Raw genomic sequence first — 23982 nt, forward strand, 5'->3', positions numbered from 1 at the left:
GGGGACGAAAGTTAAAGGCAGAATGCCTATCCAGGATGAGGTCCATTGGCAAGTTAAAATCACCACCTACAATAAGATTGCCAGAGTGAGGGGTATCTTCGAGCTTTTTGGCGATCGCAATCCAAAAGGACGGGTCATCCTTGTTGGGGGCATAAATATTCATAACAAATAGGACAGCATTACCATTGGACACCTTAGATAGTAACCAACGTCCCTCTGTATCCTGTTCAGAGGAAACGATAGATAACCCAGAGTGTTTAGAAACTAAGGTGATTACCCCATTCCTTTTACCACAAGCATCCGAACAAGCAACATCAGAGACCCACTCTTTCTTCAGAAACAACGCCTCCTTGGCAGAGAGCTTTGTTTCCTGAAAAAGGACGAGATCCGAAGAAAGAGATTTACAATAGTCCAAAATCTTTGACCTTTTGACTGGATGATTTAACCCTTTAACATTAAGGGAAAGTATATTCAGTCCAGACATAGAACCATTATCAGGAAAAAAAGATATTCCCTATGTGACAAATGGAGCGCAACAACCAGGAGAGCTAAGCAGCAGACATCAACAGCCAACACAAAACAGGGTGAGACCAAAGAGGAAATCCGAAAAGAAAAAAGGAAAGAGGAGGAAAAAGAAAGCAAAAGAAAACAGAAAAAGAGAGAGAGAAGGGCCAATCCGGCAGGTCTGAAAAAGACCAAATTCATACAAGGGGGGACATGGGAAAAAGAGCGAGGGGCCAACAGGAGAAATAACAACAACAGCATAAAAAGCCCCAGAACAGTGCATAGTTGATTATACATTTTAAAAGAAAAACTATCTAAAAACTAAGAGCTGGAATCAATTATAACTTAGAAAATAAGCGAAATGAGAGACTATAAAGGCAACATGTTTGACCAAATTAATATATATATAACAATTAAAATGAATCATAGAGAGCGGTAAAAGCAGCAGAGAGAGAAAAAGGAAGCACGTTCAGGCAATAAGAGCTGATGGAAAGTGAACTAAAAGATAACATTACTATTAGGTAGAACCAGCCCAAAACGGACTCCATCAAGAGAAAGAGGACCATAATGCAGAGAAAAGAAGAAATACAGTCTAAAGCATACTATATGATACAATATGAAACAATAGGTGAAACATACTAAAAACGGTATATAACATCCTGTCAATATAGAAGTCCGTGAATCCCTATGGCAGCTAAATAAGAGAACTAATACTACATATAAATATGTAAAATCTATATACAAATTTATAGACAACTGGCCATGAGTAAATAAAGCCATATACACCAAAACTGGCAAAATAAGTATACTTGCCTAAGTAGGTGGACATGTAGGCAAGAGAGGCATAGATCTATCAATTTACAAAGCATCTATAAAAACTAGCCTACTCAAAAAAGACAATTAATAACACAATGTACTAAAATCACTCAATGAAAAAATCAATAAAGAAGGTATAACTAACAACTATATGAATGACCCATATTAACTCTAAATATAGTCATAAATAAATACCTAGTAAACAGATATAATTAAAACACCTAGACAAACCATATAACAACACGTTAATAACGCAAATAAAAAGACAATGACCAACTCCAAAAAATACGAGATAACAGAAAACAACCATGAAGCAAAAAGACCGACCACAAAAGGATAGGATAACCAAAATTCACCACAAAAGTCGACGCACATACCAAAGACAGACAACGGGAAAGGAAAAGGACCAAGACCTAATACGTCGAGAAACAAACTGGGGAGGCAAGGATTAACAGGACGACACGCGACCAGGAGTGAAGGCAAGCCAACATGAGATGCTACGACAAAAAAATTAAGGGGTATATACAATAAAACTAACAACACTAAAGACCAAAACACCATAACGATAATAGGGGAGCACCAAGAGGTGACAGAAATACGTCAAAACCAATGGACAAAAAGAACACCGCGCAGATCTAAAAGCAGCTAGACTAATAGATCTGACAAAGACAAAAAAACAATGGATTATGTATAGCCGCATCAGGTGCCAGAAGAACCAGGAACATGTGAAGCCCCCGTTTGAAGCTCCATCTGCAACTCCATTTGATTATCCAAAAACGAGGCCAAATCCGCAGGTTCGTCGAAAATTCTGACACGACCTTTGAAAGTAATGCGGAATTTTGAGGAACCAGCAAAGGAGAAGGGGATATTCATCTCAGACAAACGCTTCCGAAGATTAAGGAAGCCCTTCCTCCTTATCACCGTCTCCCTGGCAAAGTCTTGAGAAATTGAGATACGATGACCATTCCAAGAGACAGCTCTAACCTTTCGCATATGAGCCAAAATCTGCTCTGTATGTTGATGACGCAGCGGTTTAAAAATTATCGCTCTTGGTTGCGTAGCAGACTTGGGGCGAAAGGAGGGGACACGGTGTGCCTGTTCCAGTTCAAAATCTTTATGAAAAGAAATTTGTAGTGTAGATGGAATCCATTGATAAAGAAACTCAATCATGGAAGATGCCTCTTTCTCAACATCCTCTGGAAGACCAAAAATTCGCAGATTAGATCTACGATTACGATCCTCTTGTTCAGTGAGGTCTTTCCTCAATGCTGCCATGGAACGCTCTATCTGCGTGAGAGATCTAGAATGCTTTTGCATGGTATCCTCTGCGCCACTAATCCGTGCTTCTGTACCTGAAACACGAAGGGAAAGGGCCTTGAAATCATTCCTGATAGCTAACATCTCCACCTGCAATAAATCTGTATTAGTCTTAGTAGACTGCGCAATTTCATAGACCTCATTAAGGCGCGTCAGGATGGACTCAAGAGTCGAATTAGTGTCTTTAGAAGCAGGCTCAGGTGTTGGGGAAACCTGTTTGGACCTCTTAAGAGATGCTTTAGATTCCTTAACGTCCTTAGCATTCGGTGAAGGGGCCATGTTCTCAGCCATAGGGCAAGCCACCTCAATAGGAACAAAATACCCCTCCTCAGCTATAGTGATAGCAAGAAATGCCAGGGGCTGCAAAACACTCAGTGTGCAAGATGAAAAAAGGACAGGAAGAGATAATGTACTTGCATCAAAAACGCCGAACAGAGAATATGACAGGCGAACCCAGTCAGAAAAACCACCACACAAAAAATATCATGTGCTGCAGGCGAAAGTAGGCCCTCACTGACTACGAAAATAGCCAAAATCAAGCCCAGAGCAAAAAAGCCTCACATAAGGAAGTGGCAGTGCGTCTGACGAATAATATGGTAGCAAAAACCTCAACAAGTTCACACAAGGGGCAGCACTGCAATAGGCGGCAGGAAAAAACAAAATAAACTCAATAAAGGTGAAAAAAAAAAACGTCACCAGCTCCTGTATTCCTCCACTCCTGACAGGATAATCCAGTAGCGTCGTCGTGTAGAAGCGCAAGTAGAACTCCCTCACAGAGGAAACAAAATGGCGGCCGCTCGTGAAAACATGAAGCGCAACCTTAGAATGCCAAAAAGTGAACTCTGGCCACTTTCCACCTCTAGAAAACTCCCTCGTAGGATACACGGCAGTTTCCCATGTAATATTCCATCTTCGGCGCTGAGCGGGGCATTCCTCAGCGTCGGCAAAGTCTCCGTCAGCCCTCGCTCTTCACGGAGCTCAAGCGCGAACCGCCATCTCGCCGCGGCGCGCAAGCCACGCCCCCCCCTGAACATTAGATCTAAATGCATTTAGAATTGTATCCAATGTACTTGTGCACTGTCAGTGACCTGGCCAAAGATGGCATGAAAGAGCTGAAACTGAATCATGAATTCACAGCTGTTCCATTCAGGGTCCCCAAAATACGTTTGGCCCAGGGCCCCCAAAATCCTTAAGCTGTCTCTGGAATAGTCTAGAATTTAGACTTTGCATGTGTTTTATGTAGAGATAAAATAAAATTGCATACCATTCCAAACATATAGTCACACTATTAATCAGAACTCTAAAATGATTTTACAGTTCATAAATGTGTCTCATCAAAATGGATCACATAATATCACATTTTTAGAGATACTCTCACCCCTTCTACATCTGTATTGCAGGTCTCCAAGAGTTTGCATGGGAGCTGTGATGGGACATACTCCATCTGCATGGCTGGGACACTGGGACAGACCCCACCTCATCTGATTTATAGGGCTCAAGAGTGGTCATGGGAGGCGTCCTAAGACATAATCCCACCCCATCTGCATGACTAAGACAGACCCCCGCACCCCTCTCTGTGGTGCGGGACTCCAAAGTTTGCATTGGAGCTGTGTTGAGACATAACCTTATCCCGCCTTCTGAGCGAACACTTCAGGGTGGCTTTTGTTGTGGGTACTTGAAAGTAATAATTTCACTTGCATTTTAGCGTTTTACAAATCTTCTAACATGATGACGTGATATCTTACATTAGGTTAAAATGTATCTGTCTAACATATCCCCTTTCCTGCATTCATCTGAAAATCCTCGGAAGCCAGAGTCTATGGTAGTCTGTAGGGTTTCAAAACCATGATTATCAGGGTTCACTTCATGAGGTTACCACAGGCACTACCTTTGAACTTTTGTGAGAAAGTTTAAGTATGCGATATGAACTGGTTGAAGTAACTTGGATGAGTTCACTCCTAAAACGCTGTGAGGGCTCCAGACACGTACGTGTTGTCGGCACCGTGAGCTCTGCAATAACAGCAGGACAGTCTGTGCAAATGAAAATCATTTCCCACAACCTTGATACATGGAAAACAGATGTTGACCGAACATTCAGCCAGCATGAGTTACAATGTTTTCTATAATTCATTTAATGCTCATCAACGCATTAAAACCTCTTTGCAATGCCTAGCAGACATAAGATCAAATCATTTTGAAAACTCCAAACAATATTCAAAGCTCTTAAAATGCTCTTCTTGACGCTTCCTAATGGATCGCTCTACCAAAAAAGGTATAAAAGGTGAAAAACAGAGTAGTTTAATATTTTTAGAAAAATAACAGCATTAGAAAGCAGTCACAGACTTACAGAGATTTTCCTTTTCCATATAAATTTTCAATATCCAACCAAAATGACAATTTGGGACTGATTGACAAGTCATATTGATTACTGTAAGAAATTGTGTTACTGGTGGAGAGGGACAAATCCTTACTCAAGCAGCAACCAAAATACTTGCCAGGCTGAAGTCACAAGCAAACCCCAAATTAACCTGTGCTGAACTCTCTGGTCGCTTGGCACAAAGCAATCAGGCTTAACTTTGAGACAATATGTATAGTATTTGTGCAACACTTCAAACAGTGATAAAATAAAAACACACCACATATAGGTTCCCACAACAATTTAGAAAAATAGAGGTTTATTTTGCCAGGTCGAAATGCCAGTTTAAAACTGCACACACAGGCTGCACTGGCGGGCCTGGTACATGTTTAAAGGGCCACTTGTAGCATTTAATATACAGGCCCTGCGTACATGCAATACCGGTTTGTTAGGAACTTATAAGTAAATTAAATATGCCAATTGGTGATAAGCCAATGTCACCATGTTTTAAGGAGTGAGCACATGCACTTTAGCATTGGTTAGCGGTGGTAAAGTGCATAGAGCCCTAAGGCCAGCAAAAACAAGTTCAGCAAAAATGGAGGAGAAATGCAAAAAACAAAACGTTTGAGAGAAGACCACCCTAAGGCTGATAGGGCTAACAGTTACGCACTGCTGTACACAATACAAATGTCCCCCATACACAAGATATAATAGAATTCTAAATGAATGTACTATGTTAAAGGGCTTTAACTATCTAGCAAAATCCTTTGCTGCTCAATTGTATCACAGAAAATCAAACAATATGCAATATGTTGGATAAGATGATGTTATTGTCTATTTCATTGTAGAGGTTAAGTGTATGCACACCTGCAAGTGTATTCAATTTGCATTTGCTTAGACTGTCACAGAAATGGTGCTTCTGGATCACTAATACTAGAAGTCTGCCTGTCAAACTGTATGTATCCAGGATGTGAACATTATTCATACTAGCAGAGGGAAATTATGTGTGGTGGGAGGCTACAGGATGTTTTGGGAGACTCTCCTACAGATTGCAAATTGCAAGCATTGTTCTCATCACCTTTTGTGTATTTGATGTACCAACCTAAGAGGCAAGTATATCTCCAGACGCCTGCCCAGTGCTCACTGCACCACTAGAACCAAGCTACACCTGACTGAAGAGCCCCAATCAGGGCAAAACCAGTCCTGGCTTGCTTGTGTTCCGGTTCAGCAAGCACCTGACCCAGCAGTTTGGGCTTGAATATTCCTACTGGAGCAGGGTCAAGTTTGATTTGCATATGGCTGGTTCTAAACTAAGGTGGCATAACGGGCAAAAGAATGATGAGTTTGAATGCTACTCAGAGCAATTGCCACTGGTTAGACAGACTGCCAGCATTCCTCCCATCACCTTTTGTGTTTTTGATGTACCGTCCTAAGTGGCAAAGGCATGTCCAGACATGTGTCCTGTGCTCACTGTGGCACTGAAACCAAGCAACACCTGACTGAAGAGCCCCAATCAAGGTGTAACCGATCTTGGGTTGCTTGTGTTCCGTTTCACGGAGGACATGGCCTGGCAGTTCGGGCTTGACTGTTCTAGCCATTGGAGCAGAGTCAAGACTGATTTGCATATGGCTGGGTTCAAACTGAGGAGGCATGGAGGCAAAAGAATAATGGGTTGGAATGCTACCCTGAGCGGTTGCCACTGGTTAGATAAGTTGCAAGCATTCTCCCATCACCTTTTGTGTGTGATGCCTCATCTGTGAATGTCATTCATGGCAACCCATATATTTCTTATGAAGTTTCCTACCCAGCATTCGATGATGAGTGTCTCCAGAGGGGCAGATGGTATAATTGCTTCCGATAAATACTGGTACCTGGTGGTCAGAATTTATCAATGTGAAGAACAATCACCTATTACAAGACAAGCCCCACAAAATGTAGCAAAACCTGAGCATTGTTGTGTTTTCTGCATCAAAAGCTGCTTGTCCTGGTGTCTACCCGCCTCCCCTGAAAAATATCGGCAGATTTCACTTACTGAAATGGATTAAGTTTGAGGAACATGAAGTTTCGGTCTCATTACCAGCTCTTAAATACCGGGTGTGATACACATCGCATAGCTCTTAAGAAAAAAAAGAAAATTGTGCGAATAGGCGTTTGGCCAGGGGTCACATATTACAAAGTTGCTCGTAATGAAGGTCTTAAGAGGGACATAGGATCATAAAAATCGCTTGTAAACCCTCACAAGCATATTTCTCACCACATAGTTATTTCATCATTTTCCTTTTTCAATTGACGCCCTGGTATGTTTTATAATGTGGTTGGTAGCACTTCAGATGAAGAAACATGTTTGCACTCAAATTCATCCCACAGCCCAGGAAATTGTGGGATTCCAAAGCTGATTTCTCTTTTTCTTTCCTCTTGTAGTGGGTCAGTAAGAAGCCCTGTTAAAAAATACAGTTTTGCAGTACTTAAGCTTGGGCAAACAGTGCAGTAACAGTTCCATGTACAATCAAAACGTGCATATCCCCGGGTTGAGATTTAAACAGGCATTTTCTGCAACTAAGTCCCAGGGCTCCAAAATGTGTCTAGGTGCTCAGTTGCGGCCAAAAGTGGTACACATTAGGGACTGGCTTGATCCAGAATAGATCCATCATCAAAAAGGACCCAAGATGAGAGAGGTGGCATGTAGATGGATGTGCATCTGCTGAAGGTCTTAGGAAGACATACTGAAACATTGGGGCATTCACCTGGACTCTGTGTCAGATATTATTCTGGAGTTATGCACTAATGTATGCATCGCTGCCTGGCAGGTTCCAGTAAGGGGGTTTCTGTCAATCAGTACTTTTATGGTAATGTTGCTTCTTGGGGAGTCGGCACTATGCCCACAAAAATATGGCTGGCCAATTGATACCCGACTTTGAGATGGCCACATGAGATGACTAGTTTCAAGATGTTCTCCCATCAGTGCTTGTATGTAAATGTATGTATGTGTTTTTTGTAAAGCACACTGCTGCCGAGGCGTCGTGGCGCTGTAGACCGCTGGGGAACCCGTCCTGGCTATCCCTGTGAGATGGTCCCTCATGGGTATCTCCAAGGTGAAACCAGGCATCCCCGGCGAATGTGGGGGGCCGTTGTGGAGATGAGGCAAGCTAATGCCCAGAGTTGCCGAGTGTGATCCCTGGTTAGAGTAGGCACCGAGGCGAGAATTATCGAGTCCGCTGGCCCTGGTCCAAGACCCTGCCGCGTCGGGAATTGAACCCTGGTCGCGGGCCGTCCTCTGCTTCCGGGTCTGCTGCCTCTAACCAGTGAGCCACACTACTCCACTAAGCCAAAGGTCACAAAGAGTTGCTATCTCTTTTATGGCTCCAGACATCCACATGTTTATTTCAGGGCATATTTTCTCCACAACGGTCAGGGCCGGACTGACCAGAGCGTGCACTGGGCGTTTTCACGGTGGGCCCGGAAGGGTGGGGGCAGTTTTGGACCAGTGGGGGGCAGGTTTGCGGCAGTGCTGCAATATCGGTACCCTGTAACAAAAGCACTGCAGCAGTGTTTCCCATAAGCTCGCATCCCCCTCTCCCCCTCCCTCCGGGATGTAATTGCCAGGGCTGGTCTGCGTTCCCAGTCCGGCCCTGACAAAGGTCGGGCGATATGGTATGACCATGAAGTGGTATGAACGTCTGCTACAACACACTGTACAAAAGCATAGAAAAGCTGGTGCTTAGAGAATTAAAGAGGTGGTAGCAGCAAGGAAAAATTCAAAATGGCAAGTCATTTATCAAAAAATCCTGTGAAGGAGATCTGGGTACAAATACACAAAGGGTTTGTGACAGTCAAGCTGGCAAATGGCAAAGTAGGCAGTTTCCAGTTATTAGAAAAGATCATTGCATTGCATTACACCCCATTATCAAACTGTGATATGTTCAGGGCTGAGGAATGTCCCAAAAGTTTTGCCTCAATTAGCACAAATACCTTTTTTCGTCAATAACAACATAAGCCCTATTTATTTGTTTCCCTTTACTTGATGGCTGTGCATAGCCCTCATAATTTAATCAGCAGTCCTAGAGATTCAGAGTTGAATATCTACTCATTGGCAGGGACATTCAGTCACAACAGCATTGAGGCTCAGTTGGCAATGCAATTGAGATGTTCTACAATGTCCCTTTTATAGAAGATTCTTGTCCCGGACAGGCCTCCATCAGCAGGAAGTTTAAAGTGCAACACTTAGGGCCTGATTCAGATCTCAGCAGACGGGTTACTCCGTCACAACAGTGACAAATCTCCTATCCACCAAAATATAAATCCAATAGGATATAATGGGATGTATAATTCGGCAGACGGGATACCCATCACCATTGTGATGGTGTAACCCGTCTGTCAAGATCTGAATCAGGCCCTTACACCTTCCTGGCTTTTACTTTACAACACCTGATGTCAGCAATAGACTGCACACTTGAAATCTGTCTAGGACTGGATATGTGCATCCGGCAGTCTGAAAAAAAAAGCAGAATCATACCTTTCCAAAGTTCAGACTTCACAAGAAAAAATGTTAACTTTGTCCGTTTACAAGAACTGAGTTCTGTTATTTATAGGGATACCTTATTGTGTTGTTCCACTCTAGAAGTGAGTAAATCATGCAAACGTTGATCAAGTCAAAGGGCTTAATTTAGAGTTCGGTGGACGGGTTACTCCATCACAAACCTGACAGATGTCCTGTCTGCCTTATTACAAGTGCATTAGGGCATAATGCACTTGTAATAAGGTGGAAGTGGTATCCGTTCATCAAACCCCAAATCCGACCCAGAAGCGATTAATCTACAACAAAAATGTGTGAATTGATTCAAAATATTTCTAAATTTTAACAATTAAACAACATCAATACAAGATATATTTCAACAGCTCCATATAGTGCTTTTAAAGTACAGAGACAGCGGCAATTGGTGATATATGTATTGAGTTGTGCTTACTTGCGCTACTCCAGCAATAAATGCATTGAAGCATGTTGAGACGCGCATTTTTTGGGGTGCAATCATGAAGCATCCTTCCTGCTGGTCGTAGCCAAGGAGCACATACAAATGGCGTTTGACGGTGTTGAAAGCTTTTGCGCTGCTAATGTCGGCCTCCGCGCTGCTCTGGTCCTTCGCCATGAACTTCATCAAGACCATGATGAGTTGGTGAACAGTCTGGTGATCAATCCCAGCATCCTCTGGCAGAAGATCTTTTATCATGTTATCATTCTCAGGGGATTCCTGACCTATGATTGCAAGAAAATACTGCTATTACTTGTCTGTTTTAATGAGGGAACAAAAATGTTTTGATGGACAGGAGATTAATTCCGCTGTTGAGGTTCACGTAGTAATTAGCCATCCGCCTACTAACATTCTTTTGCCATGTAATAATCACGTAATATTGCCCAACAGAGTTATTGTCACTGTAGCATAGGGATTATTGGCCAATCTTCTATCAAAAAAACCTATTGGCAACAAAGTTAATTCCATCAGGATGTTCTAATTAAGGAGGGTGCTTAGTCCATGCAGTCTTCCATTTAAGGCAATGTCAGCTATTGTTTGGCCTTTTCTCATTGACCAGATGTACAAAGCATTTTGTGTGATCGCAAAAGCCCTTATTCGGAGTTTGCGACCGACAAAAATCCTTTTTTGAATGTACTATACCCATTTGAGAAGAAGGAACTTTTTACCAACCCCTAAAATGGGTTTAGAAATGGATAAGAAACCCCTATTTGGCAGTGGCATGTTGTAGGCACCCTTTCCAAACAGTGATTCCTCCTCATATGTATCAATAATTTAGGACTGTAATTGCAGTGAAAAATCAATGAAACGGTACGGACCCCCAAGTTTGGGTACTAACCCCTTCCCAAAAGAAAAGGTGTCCCACTAGGACCCCTTAACCTTTGTGAATGCTTTAAAGAACAATTTACTTACCTTCGGTAACGATATATCTGTAAGAGACATTAGTTAGTGATAGATTCCTTACCTTAGAATTACCCCCAGGCGTCAGACTGGATCCAGAAGGTTTTTGTCAGCAGTACCCTTGTGCATCAGTAGGCGTCGTCATGCGGCTCCGCGTACGTTGGTGGTGTCGTAGTCGCCGAGATGACGTCGCTGGAGCTACTTAGATGCGCCCACTGGTGTGGACGTCAGTTCTGTACATGACTTTCCGCGCCAGGAACGCAGAGCCATGCAAGATACTGACCACTGGTACATTGAAACTAGGGCCCTGAAAGAGATGACCTTAACCCTAGAAATCAGTTCGCAGAACGGGGAGGATGGGCGGGCGGTAAGGAATCTATCACTAACTAATGTCTCTTACAGATATATCGTTACCGAAGGTAAGTAACTTGTTCATCTGAAAGAGACACGTTAGTGATAGATTCCTTACCTTAGAATAGATACCCCAGCACTACCAACCCCGGTGGTGGGTCTGCAAACCAAGATCACACCAGAAAGTAACGGGGAACAGAACGGCCAAAGAAGCCATCTCTCCAGACTTGGCTGTCCAGGCAGTAATGCTTTGTAAAAGTGTGCAGCGAAGCCCATATGGCTGCCTGACAGATGTCTTGCAGGGGGACACCACACTTCAAAGCAGTAGTAGCTGCTGTCGCCCTGGTAGAATGGGCGTGCAACCCCACCAGCGGTTCCTTTTTAGCCAGAGAATAACAGGCTTTGAGGCACAAGATGACCCAGTGAGAGATAGTCCTCTTGTGTACAGCCCGGCCTTTCTTGGCACCCAGAACTGTTGTGTGCGATTCAGTTAAAAGGAGAGCGCACATTTTGGGTCCAGACGGTGGAGCCTCTCTTCCTCTCTGGAAGGGTGCGGAGGCGGAAAGAAAGTGGGCAAGGTGATAGTTTGCCCTATGTGGAAGGGAGTAACGACCTTTGGCAAGAAGGAAGGACGAGTGGGGAGCAGAACCTTGTCCGGATGAACCAACAGTAAAGGAGGTTTACAGGAAAGAGCCTGGAGCTCACTCACGCGCCTAGCGGAGGTGATGGCACAGGAGCGTAACACAGGGCCCCGCGGTGCGGGGGGCCCTCGAGCTGCAGGGGGCCACCTCAGCACGATAATCAGGCCCAAGAACTCCGGATAAAACCCGGAGTGGGGGCCCCTCCGTGTACATGGCAGGGTGGCCCCCTCAACTTTCGTTACGCCACTGTGATGGCAACCAGGAAAGCAGTCTTCAAAGTTAGTAAACGAAGAGGACAGTTGTGAAGCGGCTCAAAAGGAGTGCACATCAAATAATGAACCAGATTCAAGTCCCACTGTGGCTTCACAAACGAAATAGAAGGGAAAAGGTGAGTAATGCCTTTGAGAATTCTATTTACGACAGGGGCCTTGAAAAGAGAGGGCTGATCAGGGAGCCTGAGAAAAGCTGATATTGCAGAAAGATAGCCTTTAATAGTGCCCAGAGCACAGCCCTGCCGGGCCAAAGAAAGAAGGAACAAAAGGACCTCTGAAAGAGGGGCAGAAAGGGGATCCACAGCCTTTGCTGTGCACCATGCCACAAATTTGTTCCACCTGCAGGCGTATACCAATTTAGTGGAGGGACGCCTGGCTGCCAGAATGATATCACAGACTTCAGGAAGCAAGTCAATTGGAATCAACTGTCGCCGTTCAATCTCCACGCAAGGAGGTGGAGGCTGGACAGGTTCGGGTGGAGGACCGTCCCCTGCTGCTGTAACAGAAGATCCTCCTGAAGAGGCAGTCGGATTGGGGGATCCACGCTCATACTGAGTAGCTTGGGATACCAAACTCTTCGAGCCCAGTCAGAGGCCACAAGAATGACTTGGGCCAGGTCGGGCCTGCTCTTCTTCAGCACTCTGGGTAGAAGTGTATAGGCGGAAAGGCGTACAATAGACTGCAACTCCACTCGTGATGAAATGGGTCACCAAGCAAGTGCCGCCTTGGAGATTACAATGCGCAGAACTGCTGACATTGCACGTTCTCTTCGGTGGCAACTAGATCTAACCAAGGCTCTCCCCACTGTTGAAAGAGACCTTGCACCACCTCCGAGTGAAGATGCCATTTGTGATCCATCATGCACCTGCGGCTGAGTTCGTCCGCCCTGACATTCAAAGAACCTGCCATGTGTTGAACCACCAAGGAAATGCCTTGACGTTCCAGCCATGTTCAGAGACGCAGAGCCTCCTGACATAGGGTCCACGACCCCACCCCGCCTTGCTTGTTGCAGTACCACATGGCGGTGGTGTTGTCTGTTAACACCTGCACTACTCTCCCCTTGATAGAGGGAAGGAATGCCTTCAGTGCAAGTAAGATTTCCTGGAGCTCCAGAAGGTTGATATGGAGGCTGGACTCCAACGGAGACCAGAGGCCTCTGATCTCCGCCTCTCCCATGTGGCCGCCCCACGCCAGGAGGGACACATCCGTCACCACTGTGTGCTCCAGTTGGGGAAGAGAGAGTGATCTGCCGCTAACCCACTGCTGGATCGCAGCCACCACTGCAACTGCTTTGCAGTGCCCTCCGAGATCTGGACGTACTCGGATAGGTCCCCTTGATGCTGCACCCACTGGAACTCCAGGTCCCCCTGCAAAGTCCGCATATGCCACCTGACATGATTGGTCAGCAGGATGCAGGAGGCCATGAGGCCCAGCAGCCTCAAGGTCATCCTGACCGAAACCCAGGACAAGGGTCGAAAGATCAGAATCATAGCTCGAATGTCCCAGACTCGCTGTTCATGAGGATAAAACCGAAACTGCGCCATGTCCAGAACCACTCTGATAAAGAGGAGCTTCTGAGAGGGAATATGGTGCGACTTTGGCACCTTGAAGGAGAACCCCAGCAAGTGCAGGAGGTCGGCTGTCATCTGGAGGTGGGAGACGACTGCCTGGGGCGAGCCCGCCTTCAACAGCCAGTTGTCGAGATAGTGGAAGACTAAAACCCCTGATCTGCGCAGGTGAGCTGCAACCACCGCCATCACTTTCGTTAACACCCGAGGGGTGCTGGTAAGGCCAAAAGGGAGCACGGTGAACTGAAAGTGCTCGTAGCCTACCGTGAACCGCAGGTAATGCCGGTGGGCCGGCAGGACGGGGATATGAAAATAAGCGTCCTGCAAGTCCAATGCTACCATCCAGTCTTGCGGGTCTAGGGCAGACAAGACCTGAGCAAGTGTGAGCATCTTGAACTTCTCCTTCCAGAGGAAGCGATTGACGTTCCGAAGGGCTAAGATAGGACGCTGGCCCTTGTCCTTCTTTGGAACCAAGAAGTAGTGGGAGTAACAACCATGACCTACTTCTGGCGTTGGAACGTGCTCGATGGCCCCCTAGGCCAAGAGGGCCGCAACTTCCTGCTGGAGAAGTACCAAGTGATCCCCCGACATGTGGTGGTACTGAGGTGGCATGGCTGGAGGGGTAGTCTCGAAGGGGAGGGAGTAGCCCCTTCGGACTATCTGTAAAACCCACCTGTCCAATGTGATGGTGCGCCAGTGAGGGAGGTGATGGCGAATCCTGCCACCCACTGGCGTTTGGTGGGCCTGAAACACCGGACTAGGAAGGATTCGATGTCGGAGTCGGTCGACACCCTTCCGGCACTGTGTCCACGTTGGGAAGGAAGCCGGGTACGGCGTCGGTCATGCGGCTGGCCGGCGCCGATGCCGGTAGAGGTCGTATGAGGCCAACCAGCATCGGCAGTGATCCTGGTATGGATCCACGGGGGTCTCGTGGTGCCGAGGCCGGCACCGTTGACAACGTCAGGGCCAGATTCAGTGACGAAGGAAGGCGAGGACCCCCGGTCAGGCCCATGGGGCTCGAAGGCGCGCCAGCGGATCCAGACGGGCCAAATAGGTGGGCCATAGCAGACAGGAATTCCTGCAGCTGGGCCGGAGTCGCTGACGGACCCGGGAAAGGCGGGTAGGTCGTAGGCAACTGTCTCGGCTCCTCTGGAGCCATGGGGGTGGCACCACCCGCATCCTTAGCCATGTCGCTCGACAGGCTAGGGGAAGGCAAAGAGCGACGCCGCTTCTTCGACTTCTTGTGATTCGTCTTAACTGACCCTGAGTGCGAAGACTTCGTCGAACGATGGTGGCAGCTCCACGACCAGTCCCTCGACCTCCCACGGGACCGGGACCTTGAACGGCACGAAGCGGACTCCCGGGCCTCAAGAAACTTTCGGGACCACTCCCGCAAAGTTTTTGGAGCCATGGCCCGGCATTCGGGCATGACGAGGGGTTGTGGTTGCGCCCCAGGCAGTAGAGACACTCGCGGTACGGGTCCGTCACCGACATCATGCCGGGACAAGCCTTGCGGGACTTAAAACCGGGCATCCCTATACACCAGGAGTCAGAGACTCAATAGAACAGAGACAAAAAGTCTCAAAATGCTCAGTCAAAAATTGACTGGGGGTTCCGCTCTCTCCGGATCTGCCCTTGCTGGCGTGGAAAAAGAAAGAACTGACGTGTGTGCGCCTGGTTGTGTCTAAGTAGCTCCAGCGATGTCATCTCGGCGACTACGACGCCACCAACGTACGAGGAGCCGCACGACGATGCCTACCGACGCGCAGGGGTACTGCTGACAAAAACTTTCCCTATCCAGTCTGACGCCTGCGGGTAATTCTAAGGTAAGGAATCTATCACTAACGTGTCTCTTTCAGATAAAGTTTGTTGGGAAGTAGGACCGCTTCCAGCTCACATACAAACTTTAAAAAAAGTGAAGCTTCCATTTTAAGCACAGTTCCATTTCCTATAAAGGAAACAGGCTGCATAAAAAAGGTTTACTTTATTGAAAGACAATCACAGACAATTTGCAACCTACCTCATGAATATTAATGAAGTAAGATGGTTTGCAAATTGCACCCCTTTCAGGAAAAATATTTACTAGTCGCAAAAATTCTGGTCTCAAATTGCAATCAGTATTTTGCGAGCAGTAACCAGTACATCTGGCCACTTGACCTTGAAATTAGACTTAGGTCCTTATTACAAGTTTGGCGGTCCTCCAGTCAGCCCGCCACTGCCAAACCAACAGGTGGACCATCAAGCCCGTAGTTCGCCCGCCTGCCAGATTGTGAGTGTAATCCATGGCAGGCGGGCAGTGCTGCGTTGGTCTCACGGCGGTGGTCTGTTAGGCTCATAGGGGAGCCTTAACAGCAGACCACCGCCATGAGAATGTATGTCATTACAACGAAATCCATTGTAATGCATGCCTTTACCACGCATGCGTTACAACGGAATGATCTTTCTTCGCATAATCTTTACCACGAATATTCCTTTACCAAGCATGGTAATGGAATACTCTTGGTAAAGGTTATACCCCTCCCCTGTACTCTTACGTGATCCCCCTTCCCCCAATACATTTTATAATTACCCCTGCCCGTTAACCTCAATTTATATATATATATTTTTAATTTGTTTTTCCCTTACCTCTTCACGTCGTCTCTTCGTTCTTCCTTCGTGACTGACGTTATACGTCTTAAATTTGAAGCGTCATTTCCTTTCACATAAAACGACGTCGATTTCCTCTACTTCCCCACGTTATTTCTTTTTTTTGGGGGGGGGGGGGTACCCCCACCCCCCTTTCTTTTCTCATTTTTCATTTTTGGGGGGAGACCCCCCAAGCCCCATTTTTTTCAAATTTTTGCCTTTAGCTCGCGTCTTCGCCGACACTAAAAAAGGACTAATTGGGACGAGGAAGAAGACGTTCCAGCTTGCGTGGTAAAGACGTTCGTGGAAGGAATACGCGTTGTATAGACGTTTACGTGGTAAGTGTACCGTTTTAAACATAACGCATGGAAATGCCTTCGTGGTAAAGGATGTTTCCCCCGCCATGACAGCACCTGCAGCACGTTACTGCATGGTGTGGCATGCACCATGTCGTGCATGCCACACCGTGCAGGAACGGGGGTGCAATTCTAAGGGGGCACAACATGTGTCCCCCTGCATGCACCCACAGGCCAGAAGTGGCCCTTACTACCATGTCCACCACCCTTTTAGTGGCGGGCTCACCGCAGTGGAAATGAAAGTTGGAATATGCGGACCGCCATACTCGCAATGAGTCACTTAATATTTCTACTAGTAAAAAAAACTGTCTTTCTAGATGTATTAAAGCAGCACTGAATCCAAACTTTGGCTCCAATTTATTATGTGCTTAGTAAACTTGCCTGTCTACTGTCACACTGTGTATGGATCACCCTATTGCACCAAGTAGCAGTGATTGTGAGGACCCCGGGCAAGAAATATTTTGGGGGGCCCTGTTTGGAATAACTTTCAATTTTATTATTCTTTTTTGCTAATTCAAACCCATTGTTACACTAAGGATAATAAATGATACGTTAAAGGTTAAAATACAGAAATTCACAGTGAGTTAAAGAAAAGTTTCACTTTCCCTGTGGGCCCCTCTGCGGTGGGGACCCTGAGCAGTTGCCCACTTTGTTCATGCCTTAAAACGTCTCTTACAGAATGCACAGCTTTAAGTCAGCCAATGATTTCCTAAAGAACTGAGCCAGGCCAAGGAATCCGATAGCATCAACAGACTTAAAAGATCCACAACACTAAGTCAGTCTAGCAATTCAGTAGCACTGAGCTGAGGCAGTTATGGAACTCTGAAAGCACTCAATCTGTTTTAGGAAACATGTCATATTTGGGGATACTATAGCATGAATTACCCGCACAAATACAACTCAGCCATGCGTGGGGATGTCAGCGCACTAAGCCAGCATTCAGTGACACTCAGCACGGAGTCTGCCTTGGGGTTTGCATTGCCCTAAATTCATCATTTGAGATTCTACTTAATAATTAGCAGAATATTTGGATAGTATTAATGTACCTACAGTTCTTGTTGTTGTTGAATAAATGGCCTCCTGTGGCACATTTTGACTATCTATCCTGCTCATTTGGTTCCATATGTTTGTGGGTGTCTCTTCTCCAACTTTGGTACCCTTAGGCTCCTGTATCTAATATAAGCCAGAGGATTGTGCTAAGTATTGATATAGCTCAGTGGGTTAAAATGGCTTCTGGGATCCTTCAGGTTTACTGTTAACCATTCCTTTTGCCATATATTTTAGATTGTTATGTGGCTTTAGTATTGAGACTTCTTCCTGCCACTTCCAACAACGTACGAAGATTGCCCCCATATGGAGTGAAGATTTCGGCCAACATTCAAAAAGAATTGCTGAGCTGGTGATGACTTCAAAGAGAGAACATGGAATATGATGGAGGACCACCAAAGGAGAGATTTTATGGGTAGCACATTTTACTTGCCATAATTCCAGTTGCCTGTTAATTACTAATTGTATAACATTCCAACTGAAACAGTGTGAAGGATAGTGACAGGCAGCTAGAGACTTGTCATTCAAGCCAACTTAAAATCAGACAAAACTGTTCTTTCCTTCACTAATGAGGAGTAGGAATCTTTATTAAATGGTTTTCTAAAATTTTAAGAAGGGCAAAATACTCCATAAAACATTATTTAAAAAACTATTTTACAAATCTGAAATTCCTGAGAAAGATTTTCCCAATTTATGTCTAAAGTCAGTATAAATTCTGTAAGATGCATACTCCAGCTCATCGTATAAAACTGTGCTGTAGAACAACGATGTAGAATAGTGCTGTCGCTATTGCTAGGAAGATCATCAGACATGGAATCAAGCAACTGCTTCAGCACCCCTTTGGCCTCTTCGCCTGAAATGTTTTGATCTGGTTTCTGCGTTCACAAAGCTTTGTCTGGCAGAAGAGGTACTCCTGACTCAGGCAGTCCAACTCGCATTGAAGGTCAGCACACTGCTTCCTCCGAGACCCCATCAGCGCCGCCGCTTCAGCTCCTGGTTCCTCTGGAGTCCTGCCGTGTTTTAGGCAGTCTAATGAGGAGTACATGCTAATTAATTTCCAAATGCCTTTTATGTGGGTGATAAAGCTGATTTTTACTGGTCCATGATCCACGTCTTAAGAGTGGAGACTCACAGAGGTGACAGTCACCCCAAGAGATGTCAGGGTCTTGCTGTTGATCTGCAGCATGAGGAGACACATTATGGCAATAATAGCAGCAAAAAGCAGAAGACTTGAATCAATGTGAGGCAAAAAAACATATGGTTAAATGTCCAAGCCTGAAAGAACACATGGAAAATGACTGTGGCTGCTAATAAAGAAGCACGGTGCATCAGTGAGAATGCGTGCCACTTTGAACAACCTTTGAACATGTGCCCCGGTCAGTAATGCACCAGTAGCAGTGATAGAAACCAAAGACGCTAATTGAGAAGGGACTTTGCAGAACCCTCAGTCCACCAACAAAAATATGATCACTAAAGGCAGAAGGTTACCTCTGTATCCATAAGGAATGTTTTATATAGTTGACTTCCCTTCCCATTGTCATTGACTGACCAGATGTCTGCGTCAACAATGCATGCTTTGCAAAGTCAAAGTCTGTAACAATGGATCGATTGCTTAACGAGTTGTTTAAATCTTCTCCAACTTTTTCCAAAGATCCTACTAATGGGGAAGGCAGAGCTGTAGCAGCTGATTGTGAACCAGTGAGGTAGTAAAATGGAGAAAAAAAAGTGCAGCATTTATTGAGACCTCCAATTGATCACAGCACATGCCAGCAGTGTATTTATTTGTATATTAGGAATCTGGTTGGTGTAGCTTCTACAAATTTAAGGTCCAATAAGTCTTCCTCTGATCCTTATAAATCTACCAAAAGAGTATTGAATACACATCATGTGAGACCTTATAATGTTCTCATGTTTAATTCAATGTAAGCTTTCATAAAGTGGATTCATACATTTCAGCCAACACAAGTTTCATAATGGCCATCGCTTTTTCAAGCCATATCATCAAAAGTCCCCAAAGTACATTACTCATAGTAGATGCATTCAATATTACTGCACTCCACTCACAACTCATGGAAACAAATGACCATGTTAATCGTCCGTGTGTTGAACAAATCATGATTTGGAGTTGAATTAAATGGACATGGAATCCATTTAAATACATTCCATTGAAAGGTGTTGAATGATACTGTGGTGTTTTCAATTACATTTGAGTAAATGTATGGTAATGAGAAGATGATTTATGAGAGACTAAAACTGCAGTATACCACCCCAGTTCATTTGGACCCCGCCTCTGCACTAATGGATGAGCCTGATTCTAGTAATATTATTCAATGCACACAAAAGGGTGGGATAATTAAGTAATGTTGCTTCAGATGGTGCGAGCACAGTTTCATTAATTCACAATGGATGCGGTCTTCTTAATAGCAAACCTGGAGTGCATGAATTTATGGAACATCAAAAATCCTTTTAACACCCTTGTTCAGCTAACTTGGCTCTGGGGTTTGCAGATGTAGCTTGCTCATCTTTGAGTAACACAGGTTTCATTTGAGCGGGGAAAATTGTGATTTGAGGTATTTTACAGTTAACTGTTGTCACCTAGTTCTTTTAGCAATTTGACTAGATCATTGTGTGATTTTCTACATTCCTTTTCACTCCACTTTCAAAAATGTACAAAGAATGCCTCACATGGTTTTAAAACATGCAACATCATTAAATCTTCATTGAAACTGGAAGATATAGTAATGGCGTGAAGGATTGATAGAAGTCTTTGTTGTCATGCTATGATTTCAACTGGTGGTTGACACTGCAGGTTCTACTTGTTAGCCATTACACTAAAAGTTTTTTTTAACAATTTAAGCTCTGTAAGTGTTGTGTGTTTGTGTTTGTTTTTAAGCGTGCCTAACAGCATTTATGCGGTGACAGCTCGTGAACTATCAAAGAGGTGGGGTAAAAATAATGTTCTGAAATTGCACCAAGAGAGCAACCAAAGCAAGAAAGAAGAATGACCTCTAGGGAGCACAGAGGGGAAGGATTCTTCCCCCAACAAAACACTGAAAAAATTGGGCCAAATTGTTTTTTTTACATTATGGGGATCACACAAATCATCTATAGACCCATAGGTCATTCAAGATCACCCTTAAAATATTCTTGGCTGCTTTCTTTCTGGAAAACAGTAAGCAACACATATCAACTTCCCTGTCATCATCATAATACTTTTATGGCATACCAAGAGAGACGTACCAATTCCAGGGGTGATGTGGTACACCAATCTGACTTCTAAATTCCACTTTCTACATGAATTTCATAATCTCAAGGCACAGAGAGCTGAGATAACAGACTCAAATAACAGTTACTGCGCAGATTACAGAGACCATACCAGGTTCAGATAAAAGACAGGACACCAACCTTACAGGTTGGTGCAATACTTTAGACAGCAGTATTGAGGCTTATATGAAAAGGATGTTCAAAATAGATGATGGAATGACTCCACAGAAGTCATGGAATACCAGCCGCAAGTGCCCTTCGGCACCAAGAAAACAACATCAGCACTGAGTCTCCCAGACTGATCATAAATTATAACCACAATTTCAGCTAGAAACATATTTTAAAACCATAAAAATATTGTCACTAAACACCAGCTGATCTTTTTATGAAACTATTAAATTTTCTTTTATCAACGACTGACTATACGGCAACTAAACTCACCAGCCTTAACACAGGTTTGCTATTTTCATGAATAACACATTTGTATCTCTCTCCTTGTGAATGTGCAGGTGCCAATGAGATGCAGCAGTAGCACCCGCGTGGACCTACTAGTGTCTTTTCCCTCTACCTTTGATACTGCAGAGAGGGTGGGCTTGTACTTGTTTTGGAATGTGGCAGCAAGCTTGGCCATGTCATTTTATGAATCCTAGGATTACAATTTTCCTATTGAGCCTTCCTTCTTCTCTTTAACTCATCACATCAATCCGCGAAAGGAATAATAATCAAGCGTATCTGTATTATACACTGATATGTACCATTGCCAGTCAAGGTTACATAATATCAGTGGAAAATTAATAAATGGATAGTAATAGTCTGAATCATTTTCACACAGCATCCAAGATATGTACAAACCCGCCAAAAGTAACTTTTGCTATTGAAACAACAGGTTTCCATTTTGTAAAAATGTATGACAGCACATGGTCCCACCCAATGTTGGCACCAAGGAGTCCCACCTGGTGTTTGATCTGATGTGTCTCCTAAAGCTGGTGCAGACTGCTCATTTCTTGTCAACCTTACAGCTGGGAAGAGAGAGAATACAATTAAATATCTATCCATTGTAAAATTAACATAGCAATACAATGAATAATAATTCTAGAATTGATAACTGATATAAACAAAACTATAGTTAAGAATGACCACAATATCTTCATATGAGCCAAAGGATTCAGGAAATTAAGGCATCCTCACTTTCGTAGGTTTTGTAAAAGACAAACATTCTCATTTCTCTACTCCATCTTCTTTGCATATGACTGCCTATTATTTAATTAATCTCAACATGAAAAGCAGAAGGAGATAGACCCCTTCTCTTTGTAAACACTTTAATTCCTTTCTGCATGTATTTAAAGACTTTTTGAGGCCCTCTTTTGCAGTTAGGCGCACTCTTGTGGTCACTTGTCATTATGCCATATGGCGACGAGACTAATGCCAAAGGCTGTTGTCTTTCATTCATGCTGTACTTTCTGCCATTCAAATCAGAGTTCAGGTCACTTTCCCATTAAGAGGAGAAAAAGGTAATGCAATCAACTATTGCCTCTGCCATTTACACACAGCGTTTGTGTACAGTAGTGGTCATAACACTACATTGTGCATATTACTACATTAATGTATCTTATGACTGATAACGCTGTAAAACGCTCCGATACCCTCGGGTCTGGCTAGCGCTATATAAAACCCTTAAATAAATAAATATTTAGGAGGTCTTCTATGATAGAGGTTGCCTTTGGAGGGTCCTTGACTCCTGATAAATTAATGCACTGAAGGAATCCACAACATATAAATACCCAGGAAACGGTTGTCGTGAAGAAAACCTCAAAAGGGTAGAGGCGGATGGCCATGCTCATTCAGAAAATAGAATATTGAATCAAGTACATATAGGCAGAGCTAAGCCGGAAGCCAAAACCAGTCTCAGTAAACATGTTGAAGGCAGGCTTGCACTGTGGGAGGCTGCCCCTAGAATGGGGCTATGGGAGCATGGAGCAGTCATTGCAGCCTGCTTCAAAGCAGGCCCCTAGCCTACTGCGTACCGGGGAAATGCCAGTTCGGCCTCAGCCCAGGAAATTATAGAGATTGGTAAGTGTGTGGGTAAAGATCAGGGACCTGCATTTAGCTAATTGTATAGATGGGTAAGTGTGTATTAAAAGGTGATGGTGCAGACAGGCATGCCTATAAAGATGTCAATTGGAATTCCCTCTGGGAGATGAGATTGTGACAAGCATGGCATGCCTTTTGAGAGATGAAAATGGGGAGGGTATTGGCAATTAGGTGATTTTGCTGTATATACATACAACTCTTAGGAGATGTGATAGTGTACTCATTAAATGACAACACTAATGATGCAAAATATCTTTAATATTTGAGCTAGCCAATGTACATTAATCCTAAAAGACAGTATGGCTGATGATGTACTTGAACTTAGTGAAATGGAATTACTGGAACACCTGAATCTCAACAGACTGGATGGATGATGCACAGGAAATCGTAATAGAAGGGTGGGATGATGATTAAGGCAATGGGTTGGGTGCCACTGTTTACCTTTAAAGGTGGCTGATCTTAACCCCTAAACGAAGGTAGAAAGGACAGCTGCTAAAGGCCCCTAGTAGAGGATATGTCTAATATTATTGACCCTTAAGAGACGTATTGACTTTAGTTGTGACTTCTGATATTGGTACCTAGTTTAAAGATAAAATGATCAATACAAGACAAGAGGGCAGATGTACTTGCCCTTTAGAGTCAGGATAGCCAAGTGTGAGGTTCATTAAGGGATCACATACTGATATACATGACTGCTATGTGTTGAGAAGGCTAATAGCATTCCAAATATGTAATGAGAATGTAATAGCGTATGACTGCCGACGTGTGCAATCCGTACAAGTGGACAAGGCCAATGGCATGTCAGTGAAGGAAGAGTTATTTTTAGAGGGAGTGACAGGTGCTGATA

The 23982-nt window shown here is 44.3% G+C and overlaps 1 protein-coding gene across 1 annotated transcript in view; it reads right to left on the minus strand.

The window, feature by feature from the left end:
* UNC79 (unc-79 subunit of NALCN channel complex) overlaps positions 1–23982 on the minus strand; it is a 628882-nt gene that overhangs the window by 313860 nt on the left and 291040 nt on the right. The window contains exons 27-28 of the mRNA XM_085626482.1: positions 21998–22063; positions 9958–10244 (exon numbers count right to left, since the gene is read on the minus strand). Of these exons, the coding sequence (XP_085482608.1) occupies positions 9958–10244; positions 21998–22063 (353 nt within the window). The remainder of the gene's footprint in view (positions 1–9957; positions 10245–21997; positions 22064–23982) is intronic.

This window comes from Triturus cristatus, chromosome 9, assembly GCF_964204655.1.
Source record: "Triturus cristatus chromosome 9, aTriCri1.1, whole genome shotgun sequence".
In the NCBI taxonomy this organism is placed as follows: domain Eukaryota; kingdom Metazoa; phylum Chordata; class Amphibia; order Caudata; family Salamandridae; genus Triturus; species Triturus cristatus.